The sequence below is a fragment of the Lepisosteus platostomus genome, chromosome 10 (genome assembly GCF_059453375.1).
Source record: "Lepisosteus platostomus isolate fLepPlt1 chromosome 10, fLepPlt1.hap1, whole genome shotgun sequence".
NCBI classification, from domain to species: Eukaryota; Metazoa; Chordata; class Actinopteri; order Semionotiformes; family Lepisosteidae; genus Lepisosteus; species Lepisosteus platostomus.
The window spans coordinates 7,763,355-7,788,315 of NC_142620.1; the positions used below are offsets into that span (position 1 = coordinate 7,763,355).

The 24,961-nt window shown below is 44.7% G+C and overlaps 1 protein-coding gene across 12 annotated transcripts in view; it reads left to right on the forward strand.

Annotated features, from left to right (window-relative positions):
* Positions 1-24,961, forward strand: part of syne2b (spectrin repeat containing, nuclear envelope 2b) — a 150,860-nt gene that overhangs the window by 70,569 nt on the left and 55,330 nt on the right. For 8 of the 12 annotated variants that reach the window (XM_088647850.1, XM_088647849.1, XM_088647855.1 and 5 more), the window contains 30 exons: positions 214-548; positions 1,265-1,409; positions 1,943-2,155; positions 3,098-3,357; positions 4,832-4,991; positions 6,844-6,999; positions 8,057-8,197; positions 8,832-9,014; positions 9,495-9,632; positions 9,956-10,141; positions 10,536-10,658; positions 11,143-11,325; positions 12,944-13,021; positions 13,233-13,400; positions 13,727-13,852; positions 14,864-14,959; positions 15,381-15,461; positions 15,677-15,784; positions 16,140-16,244; positions 16,589-16,702; positions 17,071-17,172; positions 18,080-18,136; positions 18,253-18,426; positions 21,051-21,233; positions 21,763-21,888; positions 22,944-23,074; positions 23,435-23,588; positions 23,758-23,898; positions 24,000-24,155; positions 24,634-24,843. In XM_088647850.1, the coding sequence (XP_088503976.1) occupies positions 214-548; positions 1,265-1,409; positions 1,943-2,155; positions 3,098-3,357; positions 4,832-4,991; positions 6,844-6,999; positions 8,057-8,197; positions 8,832-9,014; positions 9,495-9,632; positions 9,956-10,141; positions 10,536-10,658; positions 11,143-11,325; positions 12,944-13,021; positions 13,233-13,400; positions 13,727-13,852; positions 14,864-14,959; positions 15,381-15,461; positions 15,677-15,784; positions 16,140-16,244; positions 16,589-16,702; positions 17,071-17,172; positions 18,080-18,136; positions 18,253-18,426; positions 21,051-21,233; positions 21,763-21,888; positions 22,944-23,074; positions 23,435-23,588; positions 23,758-23,898; positions 24,000-24,155; positions 24,634-24,843 (4,533 nt within the window). The remainder of the gene's footprint in view (positions 1-213; positions 549-1,264; positions 1,410-1,942; positions 2,156-3,097; positions 3,358-4,831; positions 4,992-6,843; positions 7,000-8,056; positions 8,198-8,831; positions 9,015-9,494; positions 9,633-9,955; positions 10,142-10,535; positions 10,659-11,142; positions 11,326-12,943; positions 13,022-13,232; positions 13,401-13,726; positions 13,853-14,863; positions 14,960-15,380; positions 15,462-15,676; positions 15,785-16,139; positions 16,245-16,588; positions 16,703-17,070; positions 17,173-18,079; positions 18,137-18,252; positions 18,427-21,050; positions 21,234-21,762; positions 21,889-22,943; positions 23,075-23,434; positions 23,589-23,757; positions 23,899-23,999; positions 24,156-24,633; positions 24,844-24,961) is intronic. The other 4 variants (XM_088647851.1, XM_088647854.1, XM_088647858.1 and 1 more) reach the window with 4 other exon arrangements.

Below are 24,961 nucleotides of genomic sequence, written 5' to 3' on the forward strand. Positions count from 1 at the left end.
ACAGTGCAAGAGAATTGGGTGTTACTTGCAATACAGGGTAGAGCCTTCTCCCCTTTCTTTTCACCTTTTTGCTTTGTCTAGCAAAAAATCTGTTCTTAAAACAAATTATCTTCAGTAGCCTGTGTCCTCAATTCTCTGAATCAAAGGATTCATACAACAGTTGTCAAAATACATGGCGCTGAGTCTTAAAATCAGTATGTTTCATGGTTGCAGGAGGGATTGTCTCAGGCACGGGAGGCGGTGAGGGTGTACTTTGAAGCGATCCAAGGCACTGCAAACTTTCTGTCAGAAGAAGAGGCCAAGCTACAACATGTGCCAGGTCACGTCGAGGGCTGCGAATACAGTTTGCAGCAGATCCAGGAAGCCCTGTCCAATATCACTGCAGAGTTCGAGTCCAGAATTGCCCACATCCAGCTTCTGTTCCCTAAGATGGATTGCCTGTCCCTCCCTGAGTGCCTGAAGCTCCATGCCCAGCTCCTGAGTGAGCTGCTCGTCCGTGTCTCCACCGTCAAGAGCAAAGCCCAGCTCAGACTGGAGGCTCTGCACAGGTGCTGAATAGTTTCCTCTCCTGAACTGTTTTTCCTCCGCTCCAGCTCTATGTTTTAGGTCAGACGTGCTTCACGGGCACACTGCTATTTCAGTGTGTCTCTAGAAGTGCAGACAGTAGATGAAGTCTTGATGAGACATGAAGTTAAAATGGCTTTGGTGTGACAAAACCCAATGTTAAAATAGTTATGCTCCTTGTACAGTATTATACAAACTAAGGGTACTGAGTTTCATTTGAGGAAATCTCACCTTGAATTTCTTAGGGGAATATAGTGTACAGGATTACATTGTGCTACTTCTGGGAGATAGAAAATGATTTTGTCCCTCTCCTTGCTCTTTCCTATTTAAAGTGAGAGAGTTTAATATTCATGTACAGCTGGTATGATTTATTTTTTGCACATCTACCTGTGTGCATGTTTTTCTGTCTGAGTGTTTTGTTTTTCATGATTACAGGATTTCAATTCCCTGAAAACTTTGAATTAATAATTGAAAGAATTTTGGACAATAATACACTTATTTTAAATGCACTTTAAATGTTTTAAATGCACTTATTAAGCTGCATTCAGCTACTTTCTCTTTCCTTCTTTCCCTGAGTATTTTCTCTTCTGTCTGTGCTCTCTCTGTCCTGTGTCAGACTGCCTTTGCAGGAAGAAATGAACAGAAGTTAACAGAGAAACTGACAGTATCAGTCTTCCCTGATGTTCCTTCTTTTCTCCAGATGTGTGGAGAAGTATGAAATCTACAAACACTGCTATGAGGAGGTCTCTAATTGCCTGGACAGCTCTGGGAGGAAACTTGCAGCGTGCTTTTCCAAGAAAGTAGCATCTTACAAGGAGTATTTAGATCAACAAGAAAACCTTAAGGTTTGTTGGAAGATTTTTTCTGCGCCTTAAGATCAGTTAGGTTCCAGTTTTGAAAGGCCGTAGCTGACAGAACTCATTAGAAGCAATTTAGTTCAATCTCGATATGATTATAGCCAATGGTGGTATATGAATGTGTATATATAAGACACTGTTCATATTAAACATCAAGCCATGAGAAGAGCATGAGGTGGAATCAGAGGTGCTGGATTTTGAAGTGGACATCTGCGAAAACCATGTGTCACAGGCTAGCCGGCAGAGAAAGTAGGTTAGGCACAGCACTGAGCCTAGCAAGAAGAATAGTTACCATCCTCCTATACAATACCCTTGATCCCAGTCCTTTAGTCTGCCGCTCAGCCCATAGTTTATTGAAACAAAAAGCATACATGGCCCTCCATAGACACATCATAACGATCACCACACACCACAATGTGCGTGTATTTAATGATTCAGACGCATAATGTAGTGTTTTTTACAACCATTATTAAGAAGCAGGCTGCCAGTAAAAGACTTTAAACCCGATGTTGTGCCCCCAGCTGCTTGTCCCGGGAATCGATGGCGCGGAGGAGAAGCTGGCGCAGCTGCAGGAGGCGGCTGTGGAGCTGCAGGGCGCCGGGGGGGACAGCAGGGAGGTGGCGCTGGCGGTGTCCTCTCGGTGGCAGGACTGGCTCCGCATGCAGCGCTGTGCCCGCGAGCTGGGGCAGCGCACTGGGCAGCGCGCGGAGGACTGGAGGGCCATCTCGGAAAGCGTGAGTCCTGAAGCATTCCGTAAAAACCTATTACAGCCGATCAACACAAAGCATCGTCACCAGGAGAAGGTACACCTGCTGCGTGCAAGACGGGATTTGTGAAATAGAATCGCTGTTCATCTTCTACCTGTCAGCTGGTCACAAGGGCATCTGTTGCTGTCTAATTCTGGTCAACAGTGTCACGGCTGGTAACACTGTTCTAGAAGACACCGATATGCAAGAACGCTCTCTTGGTTCAAATGTCTATGACGGCAAGAGATAAAAATGAATTCCGAAGTTACAAATACACAGCAGCATTCACTTTTGTTTTTTTTTTTCCATCCACCCATGGTTCATCTTATCAGACAGAAAGACAATGTTTTAGAAAACATCAGAAATATGACCTCGGCACAGCTGATATTTCAAGGCCTCCCAGAAGCGAACCATGGATCGCTTTTCTTTTAGAAAAGAAGACATCGTTATGTTATTGTGGCAAACAAGACATCACTGACTCACAAATTCTTTTTCTCCATTATTGCCTAATAAAATCCTTTATTTATGCATTCACGCCCCCTTGGGGTTGAATAAAGTATTTTAAATTGAATTAAATAAACTGCTTTCCTGGTGCAGAACACGCATGGACAGTTGTGTTTAGTATCAGCCATTTTCGCTTTGTGTTGGTAGTCTTGTGCTAGTAATCAGTGCAAGACTTACAGCCACATGCCTCAGACATATTGTAACCTGATCTATGACCTTTCTAGGCTATATATTTCTAAACATTAATAAAAACAAAGTTGAGATTAATATGGAAATTTAACTTATCTCCCAGCTTTTAGATGGCAGAACCTTTTTAATACAAATCCCGGGCCGGGAGAATTCAGAACAAAAGACGGCTAAGAACTAAGCCGTGCAAAAGGACAGACAAAATGGACTAAATGGACTAAGGTGTAAATGTGTCCCCAGGTTGAGAGAGCAACTGTCATTCTGGACAATCTCCAGGATGAGCTTCCAGAATTCTCCCCAGAAAAGGCCACCGCAGAGGAGCTGCAGGAGCTGCTGGAATCCACAGAGCAGTACAAGGGGCACCTGGTCCACGAGCAGGCAGCTCTGTCTGCATTGGTGCTCAAGGTCAGGACTCTCCTCGGCGTCAGTCCCAGCGGAGACGGGGCCCAGTCCACGCCGCTGTTCCAGCAGCTGCTGGCCATGCAGGACCGCTACACCAAGTAAGAGGGGCGTGGTGTGGTGTCCAGATTTCCCAACGCCAAGTGTTCAGATTGTACAATTGTACGGAGCAGAAAGCCATGAGGAGATTAGACTTGAGTGGCTTTCTGCAGTGGCCTCAGCTCTCTGCTGTGGTTCTCTGAGGCTGACCTCCGTACTCACTGAACGGGGCGTCAGGAGGGTGCGCTTTCAAGATGCAGAAATCAGGGTCTGATGGCAATACTGTAGCAACAGTGTGTGATTTCAAATCCAAATTGACTACACGTGTTCAAAATTCTCAAAGGCACAAATTTAACCCAGCGCACATGTTCAGAAACAGCAGTGAAACAGGAACCACAGGACACAAGTGGAAATTATAACCAAATGCATTTTAAATTCAGGACAGAAGGCACTTTTTGGCAGAAAGGGTGGTGGGAGTCTGGCACAGCCAACCCAGACTGTTACCCTGCCCAAGCTCTTGCCCTGAATCCTTTCATGACACGGCAGGATGACATACCTTAATGATACCTGATCATTCTTCTTGTGACCAAAGAAGTGAAAAACAATCACGGTCTTTTGTAGACTAAGGGAAATTAAAATGTAATTTTAAGATACATATCCATTTATCCATCCTTTTTCATCATTTTTTATCCTGCTTTTCCTTTTGAGAGCCACCATGAGGGTTTCATGAGCCGTTATTTTATTTCAGTCTGTGACTTGTTGAAATCGGCTTGCCTGCCTTGTAATCTCTGTCCCTCCACGCGGACACAGAGTGCTGTGGGCTCATAGGGGATTCGGCGGATAGTACTATGCAGATGCCTGTAGGTGAGCACACCTCTGAAGCACCTGCACAAAGCATGAGAAGAAAGAAATGTTGTTTTCTTTTCAACCGTTACAGCATTGTGCAAATCTGCTTTAACCTGAATGTGAATGAAAAATATTCTTCAGTAAAATATTGTGAGTAACAGTTTTACGTTGGCAAGGACGTGCAGTACTTTTGGGCAGTACTCGCCGTGCTTGCCTGCTGTTCTCAGGCCTGCAGACTGGGTCTTCATGGCTCTGGGAGCTCAGGAGACGGAGCGAAATGAAAACTGTGTTCACTCATGGTAGATGAATAATCCAGCACCCCCCAGAGCGCCTGCTGATGAGCTCACTGGCAGTCGTGGGTAGGGTGGGTACTTCTGCCCAGCCCCTAGGCTTCAGTGTCCGCATTCCTGAGGGACACACACAGGCGGTGCTGGCCAGCTCTGATCTGGGCACCGCCAGCCCAGGAATACAATCCCAGGCCTTTCCTCCTTTGGAATGTACTTTTTTTTCTCTCCTTCTCCTCGTCTGGGCGCCTTCGCCAGCGTGTGTGTGTGACTTTTCCGTACGGGAGCTTTCAGCGGAAGGAGGTGGCGTGGATGTGCAGCTCGAACTCAAGCCGTTCGGGCTCCCCAGCCTGAGGTCCCGATCCTCCCCACGACCGGTCTGTACGCTCGTGTCCCCTGTCTGCAGCTTGAGACGGAAGGCAGGGTCTGCCGGGCGTGCCGGGTCCGCAGAGATGCGGGAGCGCGAACAGGTGAAGGAGGAAATCCAGGGAGTGAAGGAGTGGCTGGTCACAGCGGTCTCCCTGCTGGCTGTGCTGGAGCATTCCCCGAGCAAAGAGGAGCTGCAGGTAAGGGTGGGGAAACAATTGCAAGTCATGTAACATAGGTCCGAGAGTGGAGCCGTGCGAGAAGCTGAATGGAAAAATGAATCACGTGCTCGAAGGGAGAAAGAATGAAAAAAAACTTTGTACTTTGGCTGTGGAACCTTCTTCAGCCACGTGGGTCTTGAGACATTGTACTCTTTTCTTTTATTATAGTTTTCTGCTTTGTGGTCAGCCCTTAGTTGTTCATACAATATATACGGTATATGATAGCTCAGATCTGGGGATCACTGAAGAATATGCCCGTTATTAGCGGAAAAATTCAGGACGTGTGTTCAGATGCTTCCCAGTGATCAGGCTTAGCTGTGTAAAAAGCAATTAAAAATTGCAGTGCTCAAAATGGACCGTTGTTGCTATCAGGGCCTCACTGGTGCCTGTTCTGTAGATCATTTTCTTGTTTCACATGGGAATCTAGGGGGAATGACAGGAAACCAGATTCCTTGTGTTGAAGGCAGCAGACACCTGCATCTAAGCTGAAATCAAGGTTTTCTTCTGCTAGGACAGCATTTTTAGCACATATACCTCATACAAACTCATTTGACCTTCTCATAGTTTTCAAAGTTTACTAAGTTCTTATTGGGAAGTATTTTATACAAGGAAATTGTATTTAATTTAATAAAATACATTGTTTAAGAGCAACAAAAAGAATAACTTCAATTTGTTTATGCCAATTAAAATGCATCCTTAGTTCTTGCACAGCGATGCATACATAATGCCATTTTAATGAGCACTGAACTTTCTCTCCTTTCTCTTGATCACAATGGAGCAGTTGTTCTGAATAAAACCAAAAAAAAGCAATATAATTTGCCAGAGTTTGAATAAAGCTGGCCTATGACATGTTTGTATTTTTGTATAATAATTGTCATATAAAACTTAGATCATCTTAGGACCTTTGGAGGGGTGTAGAGTACTGTTTCTATATTGCACTTATTTCTTTGTAAAAATGGTGGTTAAATTAAACGAGTCAGCTGCAAGCACGCTGAACAACGTGTGCATTATTTGAACTGGAGAGCCATGGCTTTTAGTCAAACTTCCCCTCAGTAAATTGTCAGCCTATATTGTTCTGTGCTTCTCAAGTGGGATGTGAGGAGCAGTCTTATTGTACTCAAGCGTCTCAGTTGCATCCAAAAGTTTTGATAGGCCTTTTGTCTCATGCAACCTACATTCTTTCCCTCCGAAGCACAGCACTCAGAGTGAAAGGACCTGAGCTCTGCTCTTCTGTATAATACCTTGTAAGTGGATACTCAGTGTCCCAGGTTACAGCTGTGGCCCCCGTTGTGACAGTTCATGCAAAAGCCGATAGAGGTCCCGTGCATTTACCATCTCTAGCTGAGCCGCTACCTCCCAGTGCTCATTTCTCTCCTGATTCACCCAGAGAGGCGACAGAATCTCTAACACTTGTTTTTTTTATCACTGGGATTTTATTGGAATTAGGTTTAACAACCTCGATTTATTCATACGTATATATTAGTGCTCTTTAACCCGGTGCTTTCAACCGAGAGGCGAAAGCAATTTGGAGCTTTGCAGCTACAGGGAAAGAGAGCTAATTATGTGATTTTATCAACCTGAGGTTTTAATTTGTTACCGGGCTAGACAGGACAAACGTGCATTGACAGAAAGATAGGATTTATTTGTGATTTGCCCTGCCGAAGTTTCAGCAATAATGCTGTTCTGTGAGTATTCCTGCTGGGTGTTCTTTACTGTTGTAGAAGGCTCGTGCAGAGCAGACAGTGTAGGGGGCTAATCTGGAGACGACGGTCAAGGGGGTCAGGGGTCTACGGCTCAGGGCTAATGTCCTTTTGCTGTTGTCACTTTATAGGAGGTCCAGATAGAGCTGGGTTCCCAGAAGGCTGTGCTGGAAGGCATCATGGACAAGCTGAGGATGAAGTATTCTGATATGTACACACTTGTCCCCATGGACATAGAGGCTCAGCTCCAGGAGGTCAGCCGGGGCCTGCAGGAAGTGGAAGAGAAGGTAAAGGTCACCGCTTACATACGATGCATGTCGGAGCAGCACAGCACATGACAATGCAGTATACATCTACCATCCAAAAGCCAAGTACCCCAGGTAAAAGTCACAAAGACAAGGAGTAACCCAGAACACAGGACACAAGGCAGGGCGACACCCTGAACAGGACTGCACTCGATCTCAGGACACCTACACAGGAACAAGAGCTGTGAAGCTGCAACACTAAATGCCACGCCTCCATGCTGACCATGCCACATACAATCCTATATTATGCCATAAAGTACAATGTGATCTTCTGTTCATACTTATTGCACGCAGTGCCTTTTGTCGAGGTCCTTATGCACTTAATAGGGAAATAAAGTGGACGGTGTTGAAAATCAAAAAACATTATCATAGACTACAATGTTCAATCTTGATCGAGAAACATAGAGACAAAGCGATCATTACTGAATGAATGATTTTGATCATTTTATGGTAAAATCAATACTTTCTACCTTTTAAAATCAGAAGGCTAGAAATGTACAACAAACTCCTGAGGTGGTGCAGTTGCATAATATGAGAAGACTCAGAACTGCAGATCTCCTGAATACGAGAGAGGATTATCTGAGTGCCTTCTTCTACCTTTAATGGCTTAGTACTTTTCTAAGGACAGACCTCCCTCTACCACCCTTTATCACTGACACAGCAGTGGTGGGGGGTACTCTTGGTTGTTAGGTGCTTTTGTAAGAGCGTGCCAGGCAGTGGATTGTCAAAAGCTATTGTTAGTTGAGTTGCCATGGCAATGTCAGAAGCCAGGTTTCACACGCTGTTCCTGTGAGGTTACTGATTTCAGAATATAGCACAAGTTCCTCGTGTCTTGTTAAATTTTTATGAAAACTTTCAAGTGTGTCCTCAGGCTGCAAAATAGAAACCATAATCCTTTTCTCAGCTGTGGCGTTCATTTTTATGAGTATCCCTTAGCCTGACTTTCAGTTCCGATTCACACGTTAGCCAGATTTATTGGATTTTAGGTCCTCGATATGGAGTAGCTGATAAAGTTGTACCGCGCACTGCTGTATTGTAGGTAGAGGATGCTGTGGAGAAGAGCAGTCCATTCTATGCAATGGGTGCTAAAATCTGTGACATCACCGCCGGCCTGGCCAATGTGCAGACAGTTCTGCAGCAGAGGAGCAAATCTGTCATGGAGGCCAAGGGCATCCAAAAGGTAACTAGAGTATCACTGAAATAAACAGTTGTCTGTGTTTTACAAAAAACAAAACAATAGTTCATATAATATTAAAGACAAAATTAAAAGTGTTTATTTAAATATCTATGATCTCCCATTGGTCTTGTACATTATTAATATGGTACCATCCAACTGAAAAACTGTCCCTGTGTCTGTGTTCCTGTTCATGTCTCTCTGTGTTTGTTTGTGCCCCTGTGTCTGTGGGCCTGCTCGTGTTCCTCTGTCTGTGTGTTTATTCATGTCCCTGTGTCTGTGGGCCTGTTCGTGTTCCTCTGTCTGTGTGTTTATTCATGTTGCTGTGTCTGTGGGCCTGTTCGTGTTCCTCTGTCTGTGTGTTTATTCATGTCCCTGTGTCTGTGGGCCTGTTTGTGTTCCTCTGTCTGTGTGTTTATTCATGTCCCTGTGTCTATGTGCCTGTTTGTGTTCCTCTGTCTGTGTGTTTATTCATGTCCCTGTGTCTGTGGGCTCGTCGTTAATGTCCCCATGTCTGTGGGCTCGACGTTAATGTCCCTGTGTCTGTGTGTTTGTTCCTGTCCCTGTGTCTGTGTGTTTGATTGTGCCCTTGTGTCTTTGTGTACTGTATGTTCTTGTCCCTGTGTCTGTGGATGAGCAGCACGTGTGGGATGAGCTGGAGCAGTGGCACTCTAGGGTCGCCACTCTGGAGGCGGACGTGCAGGAGCTCTCTGTGGACTATCCCGATCAGGCCCATCAGATGATGGACAACTTAATGGAGCCCCTGCAGCTCTACCAGAATGTGGCAAAGCAGGCAGAGCAGCGGACTGCCCTGCTCCGCAAGGTGAGGGGGTCTTGGTAACTCTCCCTGTGCAACAAAGTCAGAGGGTGACAGGAGATGTGGGAGGAGAATAAGTCTGGGGTTTTAAAGGCAGGTGTTTATAGGACTGGTTGACATTGTGTCATTGTGTTGTTCTATCTTTGTGGTGGAGTGCTCTCTGCTGGTGTTGAGAAGCATGCAGCTTTTAATATGCACCTTCAGGAAGTCTTAGGACATAGAATATAGACTCTGGAACAGTAGGCTGAGGAGTCTGTGGTTTTTATATTGGTGGGTTTCATATGAGTGCTTTAAGAAATGTATCCAAGCACCACTTCAGAATGCAGTAATGCAAACATTACAGAGCAGAGTTTGGAGCAAGGTTTTCATCACAGCGGATTTACAGGACAAAGGTGGCCTTAGGTGCTATTATTCTAAATGAAGTAGATGGGCGGAATGGCCACCACTCATTTGCAATCTTTCTTGTGTTCATCCTTGGCCCTGCAGACCACCTCCTCCCTGCAGGAATTTGATGAGATGATCAGTAGTACCAACAACTGGCTCAGCGAGGCTCTACCCTGGCTATCTGCACCTTACTCCTACAGCTCTGCAAAGTGTCTCAGCAGGCACGTTAATGCTTTGCAGGTGAGTCTGCAGATTATAATCGTTAATACCGTTTGCTGCTGTGTTTTCATTGCTTGCCAGATGGATTATTAGCAGTAGTCTGTCACACCTACTAAGAGCGTTCTTTGCAGCTGATGGAATTAGTTCTGTTCTTGAAGTAGTGCTTTTTTAATAGGTGCCGACAGTACTGTCAAGGGTGAGCTTGTGTGGGAGAAAATACAGTTTAATGAGTGAGTTTGGGAGCACTCTGTGGTTGGCATTCAGGAGGCATGCATTCAGGCTGCTTCAGGATTTCTCTGTCTGCATGCTGAGAGCTACAGCAGGTGTTGCCCTGCCACTTGCAGATGGTGCTGGCTGACTCTGAGCAGAGGAGGAAGAGCCTGCAGGACTTCCGACCCCTGCTGCAGGAGATCTCCACAGTGTGCGACACTGCTGCCATGGAGGAACAGCTGAGCCGGACGGACCAGCGCATCGCCTCCCTTCAACAGGGCATCCAGGAGCGTCTGCCCCAGCTCCAGCACGCCTGCACGGTGAGCCCCCGTCCAGCACGGCCACACCACTCTCTCTTCTGGGCAGTTAGGACTCTGCTCATCGCAAAGACCTGGACAGACAGTAGTGCTCTGTTGTTGGCTTTCTCTTTCTATCCTTAGCGCCTCTGGAAGAACTTCCTGGGTCTTGCCAAAAAGTATTGAAAAAGAAAACTGTTTGTTTTTTTAACACTGGTAGTGCCCATTGCATAAGCATAATTTAATTCCAGGAAGATTCGATTCTAAAGCATGGATTTAATTATCAGTACAGGGGAGAATTAATGGAGACACGTTTCACTTTAGTACAGCGGATGTTTTAGTTTTTGGAATATTTTAGATTGGTAGTTTGATCTTTGATGTTTGATGTGATTTGCGTTTTCAATTGGCTTTATTTTAGGAGCTGGAAGCCATTGAGATGGAAGTTAAGCTGATAGAGAAAAACATCACCAAGATAAGGACCATTCTATCAACCAATGACACCACAGAAATCTCCCCCGAGGAGCACCTGCGCAACCGCCAGGTGAGGATTAAAATGTTACAGCTGAGGGGAAGCCATTCCATTCTAGCTTGTTTGGTAGTTAGTAGGTAAATAACCCCAAGGATCTTATTCAGTGCTTTCTTGATTGAAGCCAGCTTATCGCCTTCAACACCATGGTTGAGTAGCTTGGTCTATAGTAAGTGCTTGCTGTGCTCGGTTTTAAATGCACTTCCACATAGAGTACCCTTGTTTCTACTTATGTTCCTTGGTTTATGTTTCACTGTTGACTCTGAAGATGTCCACCAGGTTGATTTTTGTCAAAGCCGGTGAAGATTGTGAACAGTTGAATCAGGTATGCTTGTAGTCTTCTCTGCTGAAAACTGAAAGGTTTCAGTTCCTTCCAGCATGTCAGTGTAGGCCATTCCCTTATGAAAGACCACCTGTTTTGCCAGGCAGCTTGTGGCCCTCGCGGCTGCTGACACATCATCCACGTTGAGGCGCTGAGTTTGTCTTGATTTCATTGTAGGTGATCCTAGACAACATCCAGCCCATGAAGAGGACCATAGCTGAGATCAGGGGCTGTAGACCTGGCGTGTCTCTGCCCGAAGGGGCATCGGCAGCCCTGGAGGTTTTTGATAGGGCCGAAGAGCTGCTGCTGCCCATAGAGGAGTTGGAGCAAGTGACCATCCAGCAGAGTGCAGTGCTTAAGGTCTGTCAGACATCTCTCCTGGAGGGCCTGCTGCATTTTCAAAACACAAATGATCATACAGTACATTACTGGAGAGCTGACATTTTCTGATGAATGTAACAAAATTAAGACACACTTTTAGGAGGGCAATTCTGATTTAGAGGTGTGCAATCATAATCTCAGACTTGGTAGCCTCTCACCACTGACTGCTGTGCCAAACATAGACACCAAATGTCTGAACCTGCAGTTCCTCTCTGAGTAGGATTACTCTTGGATATACACCCACTTCATATCCTTGACTTCTCTCCCTTAGGCATGACAAGAAGTTCCTTCAAAGAAGTGGTAGATTAGTCATCTTAGAGTTTCACTGAACTTTCGTTGAGAATGGACTGTGCATCCTCTTGGCAGTTTTGGAAATACAGATTCTCATTTGAACGTTAATATAGCCTTAATGTTAATTCCTCTGTCTTGAGACGAATCACATTTTATGGAACATACAGTAAATTTCGATCTCCTTCTTGGAAAATCTGAATTGGACTGCCCAGCTTAACCAGTACTTATCGTCCAAGCAGAATAAAGCCAACCCTTTATAAATGGATACAAACATAAGGTGCTTTGGATAAAAGTGTTAGCTTTTCATTAATAATAACAAAGTTTGATGTGATGTAAAGGGCATGTTTTTATTTTACTAATTTATTTAGCTGGCCCTTGTTTTGCTTTTTTTATAAAACAACTTACATTTGCACCCATTTATACAGCAGGATATTTTATAAGAACAGTTCAGCTCAAGTAATATGCTTAAGGGTACAACAGCTATGTTGCATAAAGTATTTGAACCCACAACCTTTTTTCCTTTTACAGAACCCTGCACACTGCTGTCTTTTCACTTTGCCAATGTTTTATCATCAAATATTTTCTTCTAGTTGGGATCGTAAAGATTAACATCTCCTCTAACGATTCTCTCACTAGTGTCTGTTTCATCTTGCGGTAAAAGTTTTATGACAGTGAAATATGACAAAAAATAAATCCCGTGTTCTGACTAATGAAAGTCATAAAACAGTTGAGGAGTACTGCCATCTATCTGAAGAAAAGCTGGAATCTAGTGTTGTCTTGGCTTGTCAAACCAATTATATTCAAAAAGGAAATGCTCATAATCAGGAACTTCCTTCTGCAGATTTGTACTGATGATTATGTCCTTGCATTTGCCTATGCATAAACTATTTTAGGTTTTTTTATATTTTGTTATTATTTCTGTAATCAATCAACAACAAACAGCAATCTAAAACAAGAAAAAAACAATCGCTCCTAACATGATTTATTATGTGTAAGAAATAAACTACAGTACGTTATATAGAAATTAGACAAGTGTATGTAATCATTTCTGTTTTATGTGGGGATGTTTTATGAGATGGTTTTCATACTGTCAATGTGAATGTCCTTGTTTTTGAATGTGGAATACAATGATAAAAGCAGTGGAATAAAGCAGACTGAAGACACAGCATGTTGATTTTTGGAAAGACTTGATGCACAGCACAGCAAAGTAATAACTTAGTTTACACACAGTAAAACGGTGGGACAACACATGAAGCTGAGGGTGCCCGTGGGATGATGATGACTGTGGTAGATGATCTCTTTTCAGGTGGCGATTGCACAACTGATGGGACAGCGACAGGACATTCAACAGGAGGGCCCAGGACAGCTCTCTGCAGGCTCTCCGGTGAGCCCCCAGTGTTTACACACCCCGCCTTGCTAAAGCTCTTAAATAGAACCAGTTCATCAGCTTTTAAAAGAGGAGTAAAAAAAGAAGCCTGAAGCTCCTACTCTAGTCATTGATCAAATAGGTCACTAGACACCACTTGATTGAACACCAGAGCAGTTGCTCACAGGATAAACTAAATACAAAGACTCAAGTCATTTTTCTGTTTTAGGTGCATAAAGCCGAGGAAGAACCATTAATTAGTCCGGAATACCAGGAAGACATTTTAATGAGTTTGCAGGACTCGTTAACAGCTCTAGCAGAAGCTCCACTGGAAGCATGGAGTGAGTCTAAGGAAAGAGCCAACTGGCCAGAAGAGAGCAAGACTTCCCAACCCCAGGTAATACACAGTCACACATTGCATCGCAGGTTCAAACGACACTGTTGAAATCTAATCAAATTGACTTTCTTCTCCAGACCAGGTGTTTTCCAAGTTAATTCTGATTGTTGTTTATCTTATTGTCAAGATCTTAAAGAGAAATTTAGAGCCCTGACCACTTTATTAATATTATTGTGTAGTTCATGTGTATGTGTTGCACGGAACATCGTTCAACAAGTGCTAAACATCGTGTTACCAGATATGTGGAATTGTGTTTCTGAGATAGAAAGTAGGAATAGCACTTGCCAACAGCTGGCTTCACTCGCTGTGTTCCTGGCACTGTCCAGCAGGGGGCAATAGGGGGCCTCTCTCTGAACACATCTCCTGCTGAGGAAGGGGAGGTGGGCAGCGAGGACGAGAGAGGAAGCACCAAGTCCTCGTCTTCGGAAACATTGACTGGGAGTGTTGCCGAGGTAAAGAGAAAAGCATTTGATCTGAACTTTCTCTCTGGCTGATGAGAGAGACATCTCCAGCAGCTTTCCTCCCCTGTGGGCTTGGATCAGGGCATCTGGGTGTGGAGGACAGCTTCACCAGGACTGCGCTGGGGGCTATGCTGCTGTGCTTGAGGCTCTCCTTCTAACAGCTTCTCATGCCACCCCTTTCTTCAGGGGGAGTGGCCACTGTTTCAGGGATGGACCCCTTCTCGTTCTGTTTGCCATTTGGCTGCGCCCCTCTTTCTTCTTTTTCTGGGTTCTCTTTTACTCATTGATTCATTTTCTGTCGTCTTCTTCCACTGCTGCTGGTGCAGCTGTGTCAACTGATTTTGCTTGTCCCTCCCACCAGTTTTCTCTTTCTATCAATGTTCTTGTTCCTGTTGCTGCTGTTCTGCTGGCCTTTCTTCTTGGGCTCACCTGTTTTGGACTTCTGCTCTTTGTAAAGTGTGTTATTAGCATTATAAGGCCTACAGTAACACAACGCCTCTAGAATGAAAATGGAGAAAGGGGTGACCTCGCTAAGTCAGCAATCCCTTTCCTCTCTCTCTGACTGAAGAGTTCGCTGTTCAAGACTGATTGAACTGAATCTTGTTTGTCTCCAAAAGAGAAGACAGCAAGGAGTCCTGATGCAAGTGTTCAATTCCTCAAGGGCACTGATAAAGTCAACTCAGTGGACTTCCTCAGAATAAGCATTACAGCACAAACTGAGGGCACAAGTGAAAACTGTGAGGCAGGGCATTTAAACCCCAGAACAGGAGGTATTCAAAGGGTCGTGGGAGTATGGAACAAGCTAGACAACCATGTGGTTCAAGCTTCATTCAACAATTGGCTGGATGAGATCCCAGGAGCAATTAGATAGGCTGTAGGCTACAGTCAGAGCAGGCAGTGTTGAAGACAGTGAGTATGTCTGTTTGACAGCTGGTGACTGGGACACAGTGGCAGTCTTTGAACCTCCTGCCTATAAACCACAGTATCTGTTCCCTTGGTTAGGACCCCGAGGAGACTTTTATCGGTGAAGAACAGGCTGACGCCCTCGGTCTGGCCTGTGAGGAGATACTTGAGGTCCAGCCTCCACCTGCCATTAAAGTAAGAACTCCTGTCTGTACTGGTTCTTCATCTGAGGAGGATTCACTTTTGACTTATAGTCCTTGATTTTCCTTAATGCAGTGCATGGTTTCCTTTAATGCATTTTGAGTGATAAAGAATTGGGAACTACATACAAATCATTTGCATACTGACTGCATACAGCATACTGACAGTATTCAGTAAATATAGTATATGCTCGTATTAACCTGGCTTGAATGTCATCAGCTGTTAACGTTATGGAGATGAACCTGTGCTTGGAGTAAAGCTTTGCTGTGTTAAAACTATATGTGAAATCCCAGATTTGTAGATAGTCACTGTAGAGCAAGTCTTCAGCGTAAATGTGAAGTTCAAGTAATGTTTACAATTTTCAAAAGGGCTTTATTCTCAAAATCTCTCTGCAGTAATGGGACATCTTTTGCAGGAAGATCCAGTCCTCTGGCCTCTGAGGGAGGGAGAGACAGTTCACAAACAGCTGGACAGATCTGGCACACCTCATGGCACGGTACTGTGCTCATACTGTACATCGTTTTCTGTCTGGATTGGTTCTGTTCTTTTTCAATTGAAGACACTTTCACAAACACACATCAGTAAACAAATCTGATGTACCCGATAACGTTTGTGAGCAATGTTAAATTTTTAAATGTGTTATGTTCCTATCTTTAATCTACAATGGTGTGCCCTCCTGCACCATACCACTAACCCCCTGTTCCCTAAAAGGAGCCTGCACCACTGAGATCCCCCACAGCAGAGAAGGAGTTGGCACTGAGACAGAAGGACACCCAGCGTGAGGAGACAGCCAGCACACAGGCCCCACTTCACAGTATGGTAATGTCAGCACCTACTGTATATACTGTGTAGTTCTACATTGTACTGTACGTGTATACAGTATATGCACACAAAATTGGCTCCACACCACACACAGTTTATCAAGTGTGATATTCAGTTGTATGCCAGTTTAAGCTCAACTACAAGTCATTTTAGTTGGGCTAAGTGTTTGCTTTAGTCCTTTGATCAGTGTATAATTTTCAAGTGTTTTGGGGAAAACCAGGTGTGAACACCTGAAGAAGGCTCCACGGCCAAAACGTTGTGTTATCTTTCTTCTTTTTTTCAGCATGGAATAAACCTATTACTTGTTCCTTTGCTAATTACTAATGTCCCTTATCTCAACTATTTCCTCCAGGAGGGACTGAAAGAGCCTGTACATCAGAGTGGAGAGGGCCTGCAGGGTCTGAGGGCCCAGAGCCAGGAGACACTGATGACTGACCCACACCCCCATGAGCTAGCAGTAAGGACACAAACAGCTAGAGGCAGCATGAGCCTGGCTCTGTATAGAACGTTTCACTCCATGGTTTTGAATGGCCTCCACAGTACTATGAAGGGACCTGTCCTGCTCAGCTGGCATGAATGCTGCTGTAGACATCATTGCTATCTTGCATCAAAACCTAGAATGTGCAACTCAAAAGTCACCAGCTTTCTTGAACAATATTTAACGGTAATGCTTTCATGGTCTTCCTTGTCCCCTCGTGCACAGTTACCATTTTGTCAAATTTTTTATTCTATCCAGTGTATCAGAAATCAAAATGGTGATGGTCTGTTTCACCTCTCCCCCTTTCGCTATCCTATTATCAGGATCTCCTGGGGCAGGGTGTGGCGGCAGGACACCTGGAGGAGGGTGGGACAGAACAACTAGAGGCTCAGAGCCCAGAGACTCAGCGCACTGCCACACAGCCCCACAGCCCAGGGGTAAGAGTCATTATTGTGAGCCACAGCTGGACACAGGGGCCAACAGAGCCGTTCATCTGATGATAACAGAGACTGTTGCTTCTGCCTATATTGAAAACCTGTTGATTGTAATGAAGCTGGAAAGACTCTTTCAAGGGCCGGAGAAAACAGCACTGGATCATCCAGGCAGTATATGTGAAGGCTTGTCTTATGTTATAGGAATATTCAAATTATTTTACATTGAATCGATAAATATTTTAGATCCGCCTGGAATTAACGCTGGCAAAATCAGTGATGCATTTCCTACTTTCATCACTTCCCATAGTGTTCTGACCTACTGTATGAGGGCAGGTCAGTAACATTCCTTACACTGTCTGTCTGTGGCCTAGGAGAGACATGGAGCTGCTACAGGCCAGAGTGGAGAGGGCAAGCCTGTGGAGGCCCAGGGCCCAGAGGTGCTGCTCACTGGCACACAGGCCCACAGCCTGCTGGTAAGAAAACCTCATTGCTGCACAGTAGAGGTAGCAGGGTGGAGGTCTCTTCTGTGATGCAGCATGGTGATTGTATGAGCACTGCAGTTAAAAGGTGCTGAAGGAGTGTTCCGTAACTGGTCTCCTTATCCTTCTGGCTTTTATCAAAATACTTTAAAATACTCAAAGAACCCACTTCACTTGCATTGCTTGAGCACATTCAAATTTTAAAACATATCCGTAGAGATATACAGTTCTATAATTAATATATATGCATTAATATACTTTAGTTAAATTAAAACCAGATGTCACAACACTGGATGAAGTTTTGGAAAAAAATGAAAAACTCCTTTTGTGGCAGTCTTCTGTTAGGAAATATGGTTTTACTCCAGAAAATGTAGACAGTGTCTTGTTGTTTAGATGGTGTCAGTAGTTTTTAAAAATCTGTAGTGAGCAGGAAATGTGTGTCTCATCACTGATTGGGCCTATTTAGAAATGGCTGACTCACAAAGTTAAAAGGTTATTTCTTCTCGTTCAAAATCTGTTGTGTTTACGGCTTTCTCGGTTTCTCAACACAACCCTTAACCTTTCCTGCAACTTTCACGAACGGGAATTTGAAGTAATTTGTATAAAAACAAGGGAAAACAAAAACAAAACCTGCACGAGCTCAGACTGGGAAACCAGAGGCGCTCTTCCTTCATCTGTGTGTGAGGGGGGGGCTGTTTTCTAAACATTCCTCCAGGTTCCTATCAGGATAGGAGGAATGTAATCGCAGCCAACATGAGAGATAAGCCGCCAGTGTCAGTTACCAGCACCTCAGTCCTTTCTCTTCTGCGTGAGCTGGTGTCTGTACTGAAAGTGTGTCAGTCAACCACATGACCAGGGTGTCATGTAAATGAGTGACTTGGGGCTGCATGCTCTCCCACAGCAGTCTGACTTGTCGCCACGCCCAGCCAGGAAGCGTGGAGTGTCATGGCATTTGGAGGTGAGGGAAGCTGATTTTCAGGTCCGGGCCGGCGCAGTAGTCAGGGGAGCACACCTTTGTTGACCTTCTCGCTTGCGTAACCCGCGCGCCCGTCGCCCCTTGTCTGTCTCTCCCAGGCGCGGACAGGCGAGCGCGCAGAGGCGGGGGGCAGCCCGCCGTGTCTCCGCATGTGCCAGGAGTTCGTCACCCACCTGGAGGTTTGGCTGCAGAGAGCCGGGGACAGCTTCCGGGCTGGGCAGCCTGCCGGGGACATGCAGGGCAGCGTGGAGCAGCAGCTTCTCGGCTGTCAGGTGAGCGCGGCAGGTGAAAGTTCACCCTCTCACCTTGTTGCTGTGTGCCTCCGCATGTGCTGCGTGTGTTTATGTCAAGCCTGTGGGTCCTGAACTGTATACAGTGCTCTGCCTATGGGAGGATATAGTGGGTGAGCTTCTTGCTATATTTTTAGTAGATTCATTTGTAATAATTTGAATTATTATACTGTCTATGTGTTTTCCCTCAGGTATCTAGTTACCGTTCTTCACAATGCAGCTACTGTTCTTCACAATGCGTTGTTAAAACATGTGGCACTGTTTTCTTTCTCAGTCACAGGACTTTTCCCACAAAGCAGTGTTTCCTCCCAATTTCTGTCTCTCATTTGTTCCAGTGCTGATCAGTTTAGTTCTGTAATAAAATTCCAGGGGGCACTTATTCCTATTCTTTGGATCTGGCCAGAACAAATATTTCTTGGAGGATGCAGAAGGCTTCTTCCTTTTCCCTAGCTTGTTCTGTATAGCGGAGACCCACTGCAGTATAATGACAGCTAGTGACAGCTAAATTTTACCTTTGTCGGCGGGATACATACAGGTCATACTGTCATACTAAGGAACTGCAGAGCTTTGCCCTTCTTACCTTGGAGGCACCAGTAAGATTTCTGTATATGGCCATATACAGCAGCTTGAAAGGAGGGAACAACATTGTTGCAGTGAGTAACACAGCCACAGTATGAGACATAGAGACGTGGCAGGGTTAAGTAAACACAGTCAAGAGCACTGAGAATACAAATGGTGGGTATTTGCTGTAAGGGCAGAGTGTAGTTGTTAAGTGAAAGGCTTAGAAGATAAGCACTCCTGCAGGTCGTGTTTATTAACCTCATGCTCATCAGTTCACAGACACAGAGACACAGCTAACCTTTATCCGTGCGAAAGTTGCTACACTGGGTGACAGTAGAAAATAAATGATGCGATTGGTAAATTTTGATTCAAAGCTGCCAGCTCCTATACCAGGAAATAGTTAACTTGTTTGCATTATTTAAATTAACAGGGAAAATAATGTTCTGACTGAGCTCTGGTCAAACTGTTAAAAAAATATGCTCATTTTCTGGCACTGATCGCAAATGTTAAGCTCCTAGATTTAAAGGGCAACAAAAATAAACATTTTAGATGTGGTTTATTTCTGATAATTAGAAGTGATTTTGTATCGAGGAGTAAGAGAGGGAAAATGGCAACTTTCATCGGTCCCGAGCAGAGATCATCTGCACATCATTTAAAAACATATTCTGACTCCTAGTAAGTGATCATTATGAATAAACAAGATGTGAAATGTACTGGATGTCAAGCAGAAGCTTTTCAAATGAAGTTTTTATTTTGTTACGGTGTCAATGTGTGAAGCCTCAGCTTCAACAACAGAGACATACTGTATAACTTCCTCTCATGTGGCAGGTTTATATATCTGCAGTTCAGGAAGACGTTGAGAACACAGCGCAGATTAATGGAGCTAATGGAGAGGAAAGAGTGGCACTTCTACTGTGCATTAAATGGTGCTTGAAATTCTTGTTTAGAAAGATATCTTACCTGCACATACTGTACACAGATCTTTGAGTTAAAAATAGTTCCTGGGCTGAGGAACATATAGGTCTAAATATGAGAAGAGGGAACTTAGGCTTGTTATGAGATAATATTGCGAAAAGTAATGTCTAAAGCACACTATAAGACAAATTCCTTTTCTGTAGAATGTCCCTACACACAGGTTCTCTTAAGGAGGCAGTGTTACTAAACCCTGGAAATGTTAAGTGGCTACAGTACAACATACTGAGTAATGATCAAATACACTGCTGTTTCAGTGTCAGCAAGGAAGTTAAATGTGATACAGCCATTACAAATGTAGGAAGAAAACTGCTATGAGAAACAGAGATTTTGAAGGAAAACAAATATAAAGCAAGTAAAATATCTTCCTTAGAATTAAACAGACAGTAGTCATACTGTAGTTATCATTCTGTCTTCTTTGGATTTATCATGAGCCTAAGAACAGCAGTGCATTTAGCTATACTCTCCAATTTCATTAGTGGTTATAATATGAAATCCTATATATGTTAATGCATAGACTGAGAAATACTGTATGTTTTAACCTTTCTTTAAAACTCTGTAAACACAGACCACCCTTCTACAGATTATGGAGGTACAAAAAACTGTTTTGCTGACTCATCCTTCTGTTATGCGTGTTGTCAGATCCTTAGCTGTTTGTTCTCACTATAGAATAATTTGTAAATGCGAAGTGAATTGGCTGCTTCTTGCTGAGCTCTGGCAGTCTGCAGTGATTTCTCATTAAGAGCTAGTGGACAAACACCAGGCTGATGTCCGGGCTCATTATTCCAGGCAGGATAAAAAATGAGTAAAAAGCTCCTCTGGCATTTGCTTTTAGATCGTCGGTATTCAGTGGCCTTAGTTTGTTGATGTCAAATGGTCAAAATATAATTAGTGGATAGGTGTAATATACATGAATATTCAACTTAAGGTGACCGCATTCACAAGCAGAAAGAGAAACAACTGAGGAGAAAGGAACCGATCAAGAACGAAACAAGATGTCCTGCATGGGAAGCTCTTGCACAATAACGCAGATCTTTCACCCTGCATTTTGCCTGTTTCCCCTGGTGGGTTAGGAGAAGCTCCTGGAGATCGAGCAGAAGGTGGCTCTCTTGGCGCTCGGGCAGCAGGGCAGCATGGCCAGTGCTCAGGCGGACGTTGAGGCCCTGTCCTGCAGACTGGAGCAGCTCAAGACCAGCCTGGTCACCTTCCAGCAGCTACTGCAGGAGCAGAACCTTCCCAGCCGACTGGCAGGACAGGTACAGAACAGGTCTAGAAAGAACAGTGAAACACAAACTAAGGGGCACTTCTGGAAACAATTTGGAAGGGCATTTGAAAACAAGAACAGGAGGCAATTGTGTAACAAACTACCCGGCCGTGTTGTTGAAGCTGATATATCGACTTCTTCCAAGAAATGGCTGGATAAGATTTTTGGATCAATTAGCTACTAACTCTCAAACAGGCCAAATGGTCTCTTTTCTCAGCCCAGTACTGAGAAAGGGCAGGAAGGACAAACGGCCTGATATTTACTTACTGATACAGTGGGCTCTGTACAGCAAAACAAACTGCTGAGTACAGGGCTAGCATTCTTTCATCTGCTGTAACTCAGCACCCGATTTCATTTTACTAATTTAAGCTCTAGAACATCAATAGTGTTTGATTTGAGCATTTTCATTTTTGGGAAGGATTTTAGCTGTGCCGGCCTTTAACTTGCTCCTTTTGTCCCTTAAGTAAAAAAGTGCGTCATGACCAATACTCAACTTCAAAATGTCTCTGACTGCCATGCAGGAGGGGAAGTCGCCTCTTGAGCACCCCCCAGTGGAAGGGAGGCATCAACAGAGTGCAAGCGTGCAGGAGATGCTGACCTCTACCAGTGGCAAGCTAAGCAGACAGAACAGCCTGCAGCAACAGAGGGTAACACATCCACGGGTCAAACCTGACCCCTGACCAGCATGTTCACTCGACACAAAACCCTGGCTCGATAAATCAGATAGAGCTGATTCTATGTAAACACTTACTTTTGCATGATCTAAGGAGGAATTACAATAATTCAAATACCTTACGTGCTACAGTGTTCATAGTTCCAGCATATTTTGCAGAGATTGAATTCCTGAGAAATGAAAGAGGTATGCAGAAACACCAGAATAATCAGGCACTAAAAAAGTTTCAATGAATCTGAATCTTAAACATTTGTGCACTGCTGCAGTGAAGCAGCCAAGTTAGTTTTCAGTCACATCTCACACTGAATGAGACTGCCCATCTGTCTGCTGATGGTAAGGCAAAGGAAGTAATCAGGACTGGGGGGGAGAGATACAGTTAGCTTGCTAAGCAATGCCTCACCCCTCCAGGTGCTAACATCTCCATTTAGCCCTGCTTCAGCTAGCCAACCCCATTCCTCACCAAAACACCTCAGCCCCTTTTCCTTCTTGGCTATCCTTATACACCTCTTAATTAGCCCAGAGGTGTGGCTAATTCCACGCAAACCTATCCTGAGAGCTCCTTTCCCTGAACTGGAATTTCACTCCCTTTGAATGCTAATTAATCAATCAGGCCAGGCGTGCCTCATTCTACAGGTTTTTCCAATTATCAGGTGGCTCTCTCACAAAGCCACCTCTCTCAGTACCTCCCAGAGAAGTCATGCATTGTAACAAGTGTCACTGTTTGTCCTCAAGGCTGAGATAAAGAGTGATTCTGCACTTACTGTATGTAGCTAATACCAACAGGAGAAACATTGCTTTTCAAGTGGGTAAAACTGTGTGCGAGTAGGGTTGTGTCTATGCATAAGCCTTAGATCTTACGCTTAAGGTAAGATAAGGTATTGGGTTGTAGTTAAAGCTGGGGCTGGAAATTTGAATACTGTAGGTTGGAGTTGAGGATAATTAAAGGGTTAGGGTTAAGGGTAGGTATGAGTTTAAGGTTAATGCAGGAAGGCAGTATGCTGTATGACAGACATGCTGCTGTCTTCCCAGGAGCTGGAACAAGAGCTGAGTGAGCAGAGAGACCTGACAAAGGCCATCGCTCTGCACCACGGGAGGACACGCCTGCACAGCCACTCTGAGCGAGACCCCAGCCAGTCACAAGTCGGCAAGCCTGCTCTCGGGTACTTGGACTGCTCCTGCTAGTAGCCATCACAGGGACAGCCAGGCTCTCTCCTAGTGCTGAGCCTCATTCCAGAAACAGACGCATGAGGCGATAGAATAAAAGTGAACGTAGTGGATTTTGTGCTTGAGTGAAAAGTAAAAATGTCTAGTTTGATGTCATGCTAATGCCTTTTTTTTACACTTTCAAGCTTCAGACTCCTGTTAAAGTAAAATGCTGTGTTTAGAACAGTTTAATGAAGCAAACAGCTGTGGAATTAAACCAGGTTTATTTTTTTAATAAGCTGAATGACTCAGAACTACTCTGCAGATGACCGCTGGCTTTGCAGTACATGAGGAGGTGTTCCGTGCTTCTTCACTAGATGCCAAGGTAAAGGCCAGAGTCCTGATGAGCCCCCGGCAGGAGTAGAGATGGCTGTGGAGACGTCCGGGTCTAAGTGGCAGCCACTGGAGAGCAAACTAGCTGCAAGACTGACGACGCTGGAGGAACTTGTACGGCAGGATCTGCCGTCACAGGTTAGTCTGGAGTTTTCCCAAGTTGAAAATCAAGTTGAAAAGCAGTACTCAAGCCACGAGGAAAGAAAAAGCAACACACACTCACTGGTAAAAATGGGGCTGCATTTTCCCAGCAAAACCCTATGAGGAGCACATGCAGATTCTCAATTCGAAACGCTCCTGCCTGCAGGTGGTGGTGACAGATGATGGAGTTTCTGCTGCTCACAGCGGCATCGTAAGCAGCCCCAACACCCATGATGTGCAGGAGATACAGGCACTCACCACCCGACTCCGAGAGCTTGGCCACAGTGTACAGTCCATCCCAGTACAGGTGAGGAGACAGAGAGGCATTCCAGCATGCATGTGAACAGGAGGAGCACTGGTGCAACTCACTGCTTCTTCCTTATCTTTGCCTGCTATTTGTTTCGTCAGCCTCACCCCTCTGAAGAGTCCTGCTCAAAGCTGGATGAGGACCTCTATGACATTTTGACTGGGATTAACCTGTCCCTTGGCAGTATGGAGGACTTGCTGCTCAGTCACTGCGATCTGTCCAGGGAAGACACCCAGCTGCAGATCCCTCAGCTAGAGGCAAGTCTTGTCCCCCCCATCATCCCTTAAAACAGCTGACAGAGCCCAGCCCTGACCCCTGATGAAAGGGAGGTCTAACTGGCCCGTCTTCAGTGTCCTTCATCTAATAAACACTCTGATGTGCTCAGCAGATGTCTGTATGACATGAAGATCTCTGTTTGCGTACAGTTATTACAGAAATCAGTCACCTATTTAGTCTTAGTCTGAGCACAAAACACAAGACACATCAAAGTCACACCACTGTTATTAAAGAGGAGATAAATAGACTCATCTTTAGGTATTGAAGAGAAGTTTAATGTTTAACTATTAATAAATTTACAAAAAGATGGAAAAAAGCCACAATGAGGGCATGGTTGGTGGTCTTTCTCATGTCAGCCATAGAAGTGGAGGTTAAACATCCCACCAGTCCTAAACATTGTGCTATGCCATGCTAGTGCCTGTGAAAGGGGATTCTAGTTGGTCTGTTTGGTGGTTGCAGAGTGTGGCAGCTGATCTGACCAGCCTGGACAGCGAGATGAGCAGCCAGAGAGCAGCTCTGAGCCGCATTGCCAGTCTGGCAGGAGCAAAGGAACCAGAGGTGTCCACCTGCTTGGACCGTCTGCAGTCCTGTCTACCCTTGCTTCTCTTAGCCCTCTCCTCCAGAAAGAGAAAGCTGCACTCCCGGCTGGAACAGCTGGACCAATACCAGGTCAGAGCCACATTGCACTGGTAGCTCTTGAGTGACAGACATTATTGTAGAAGAGGGAGAACAAGCCATTTCCACGCAAAGCATAAAGCTCTCTGTGCAGGTAGAATTCACTAAATAA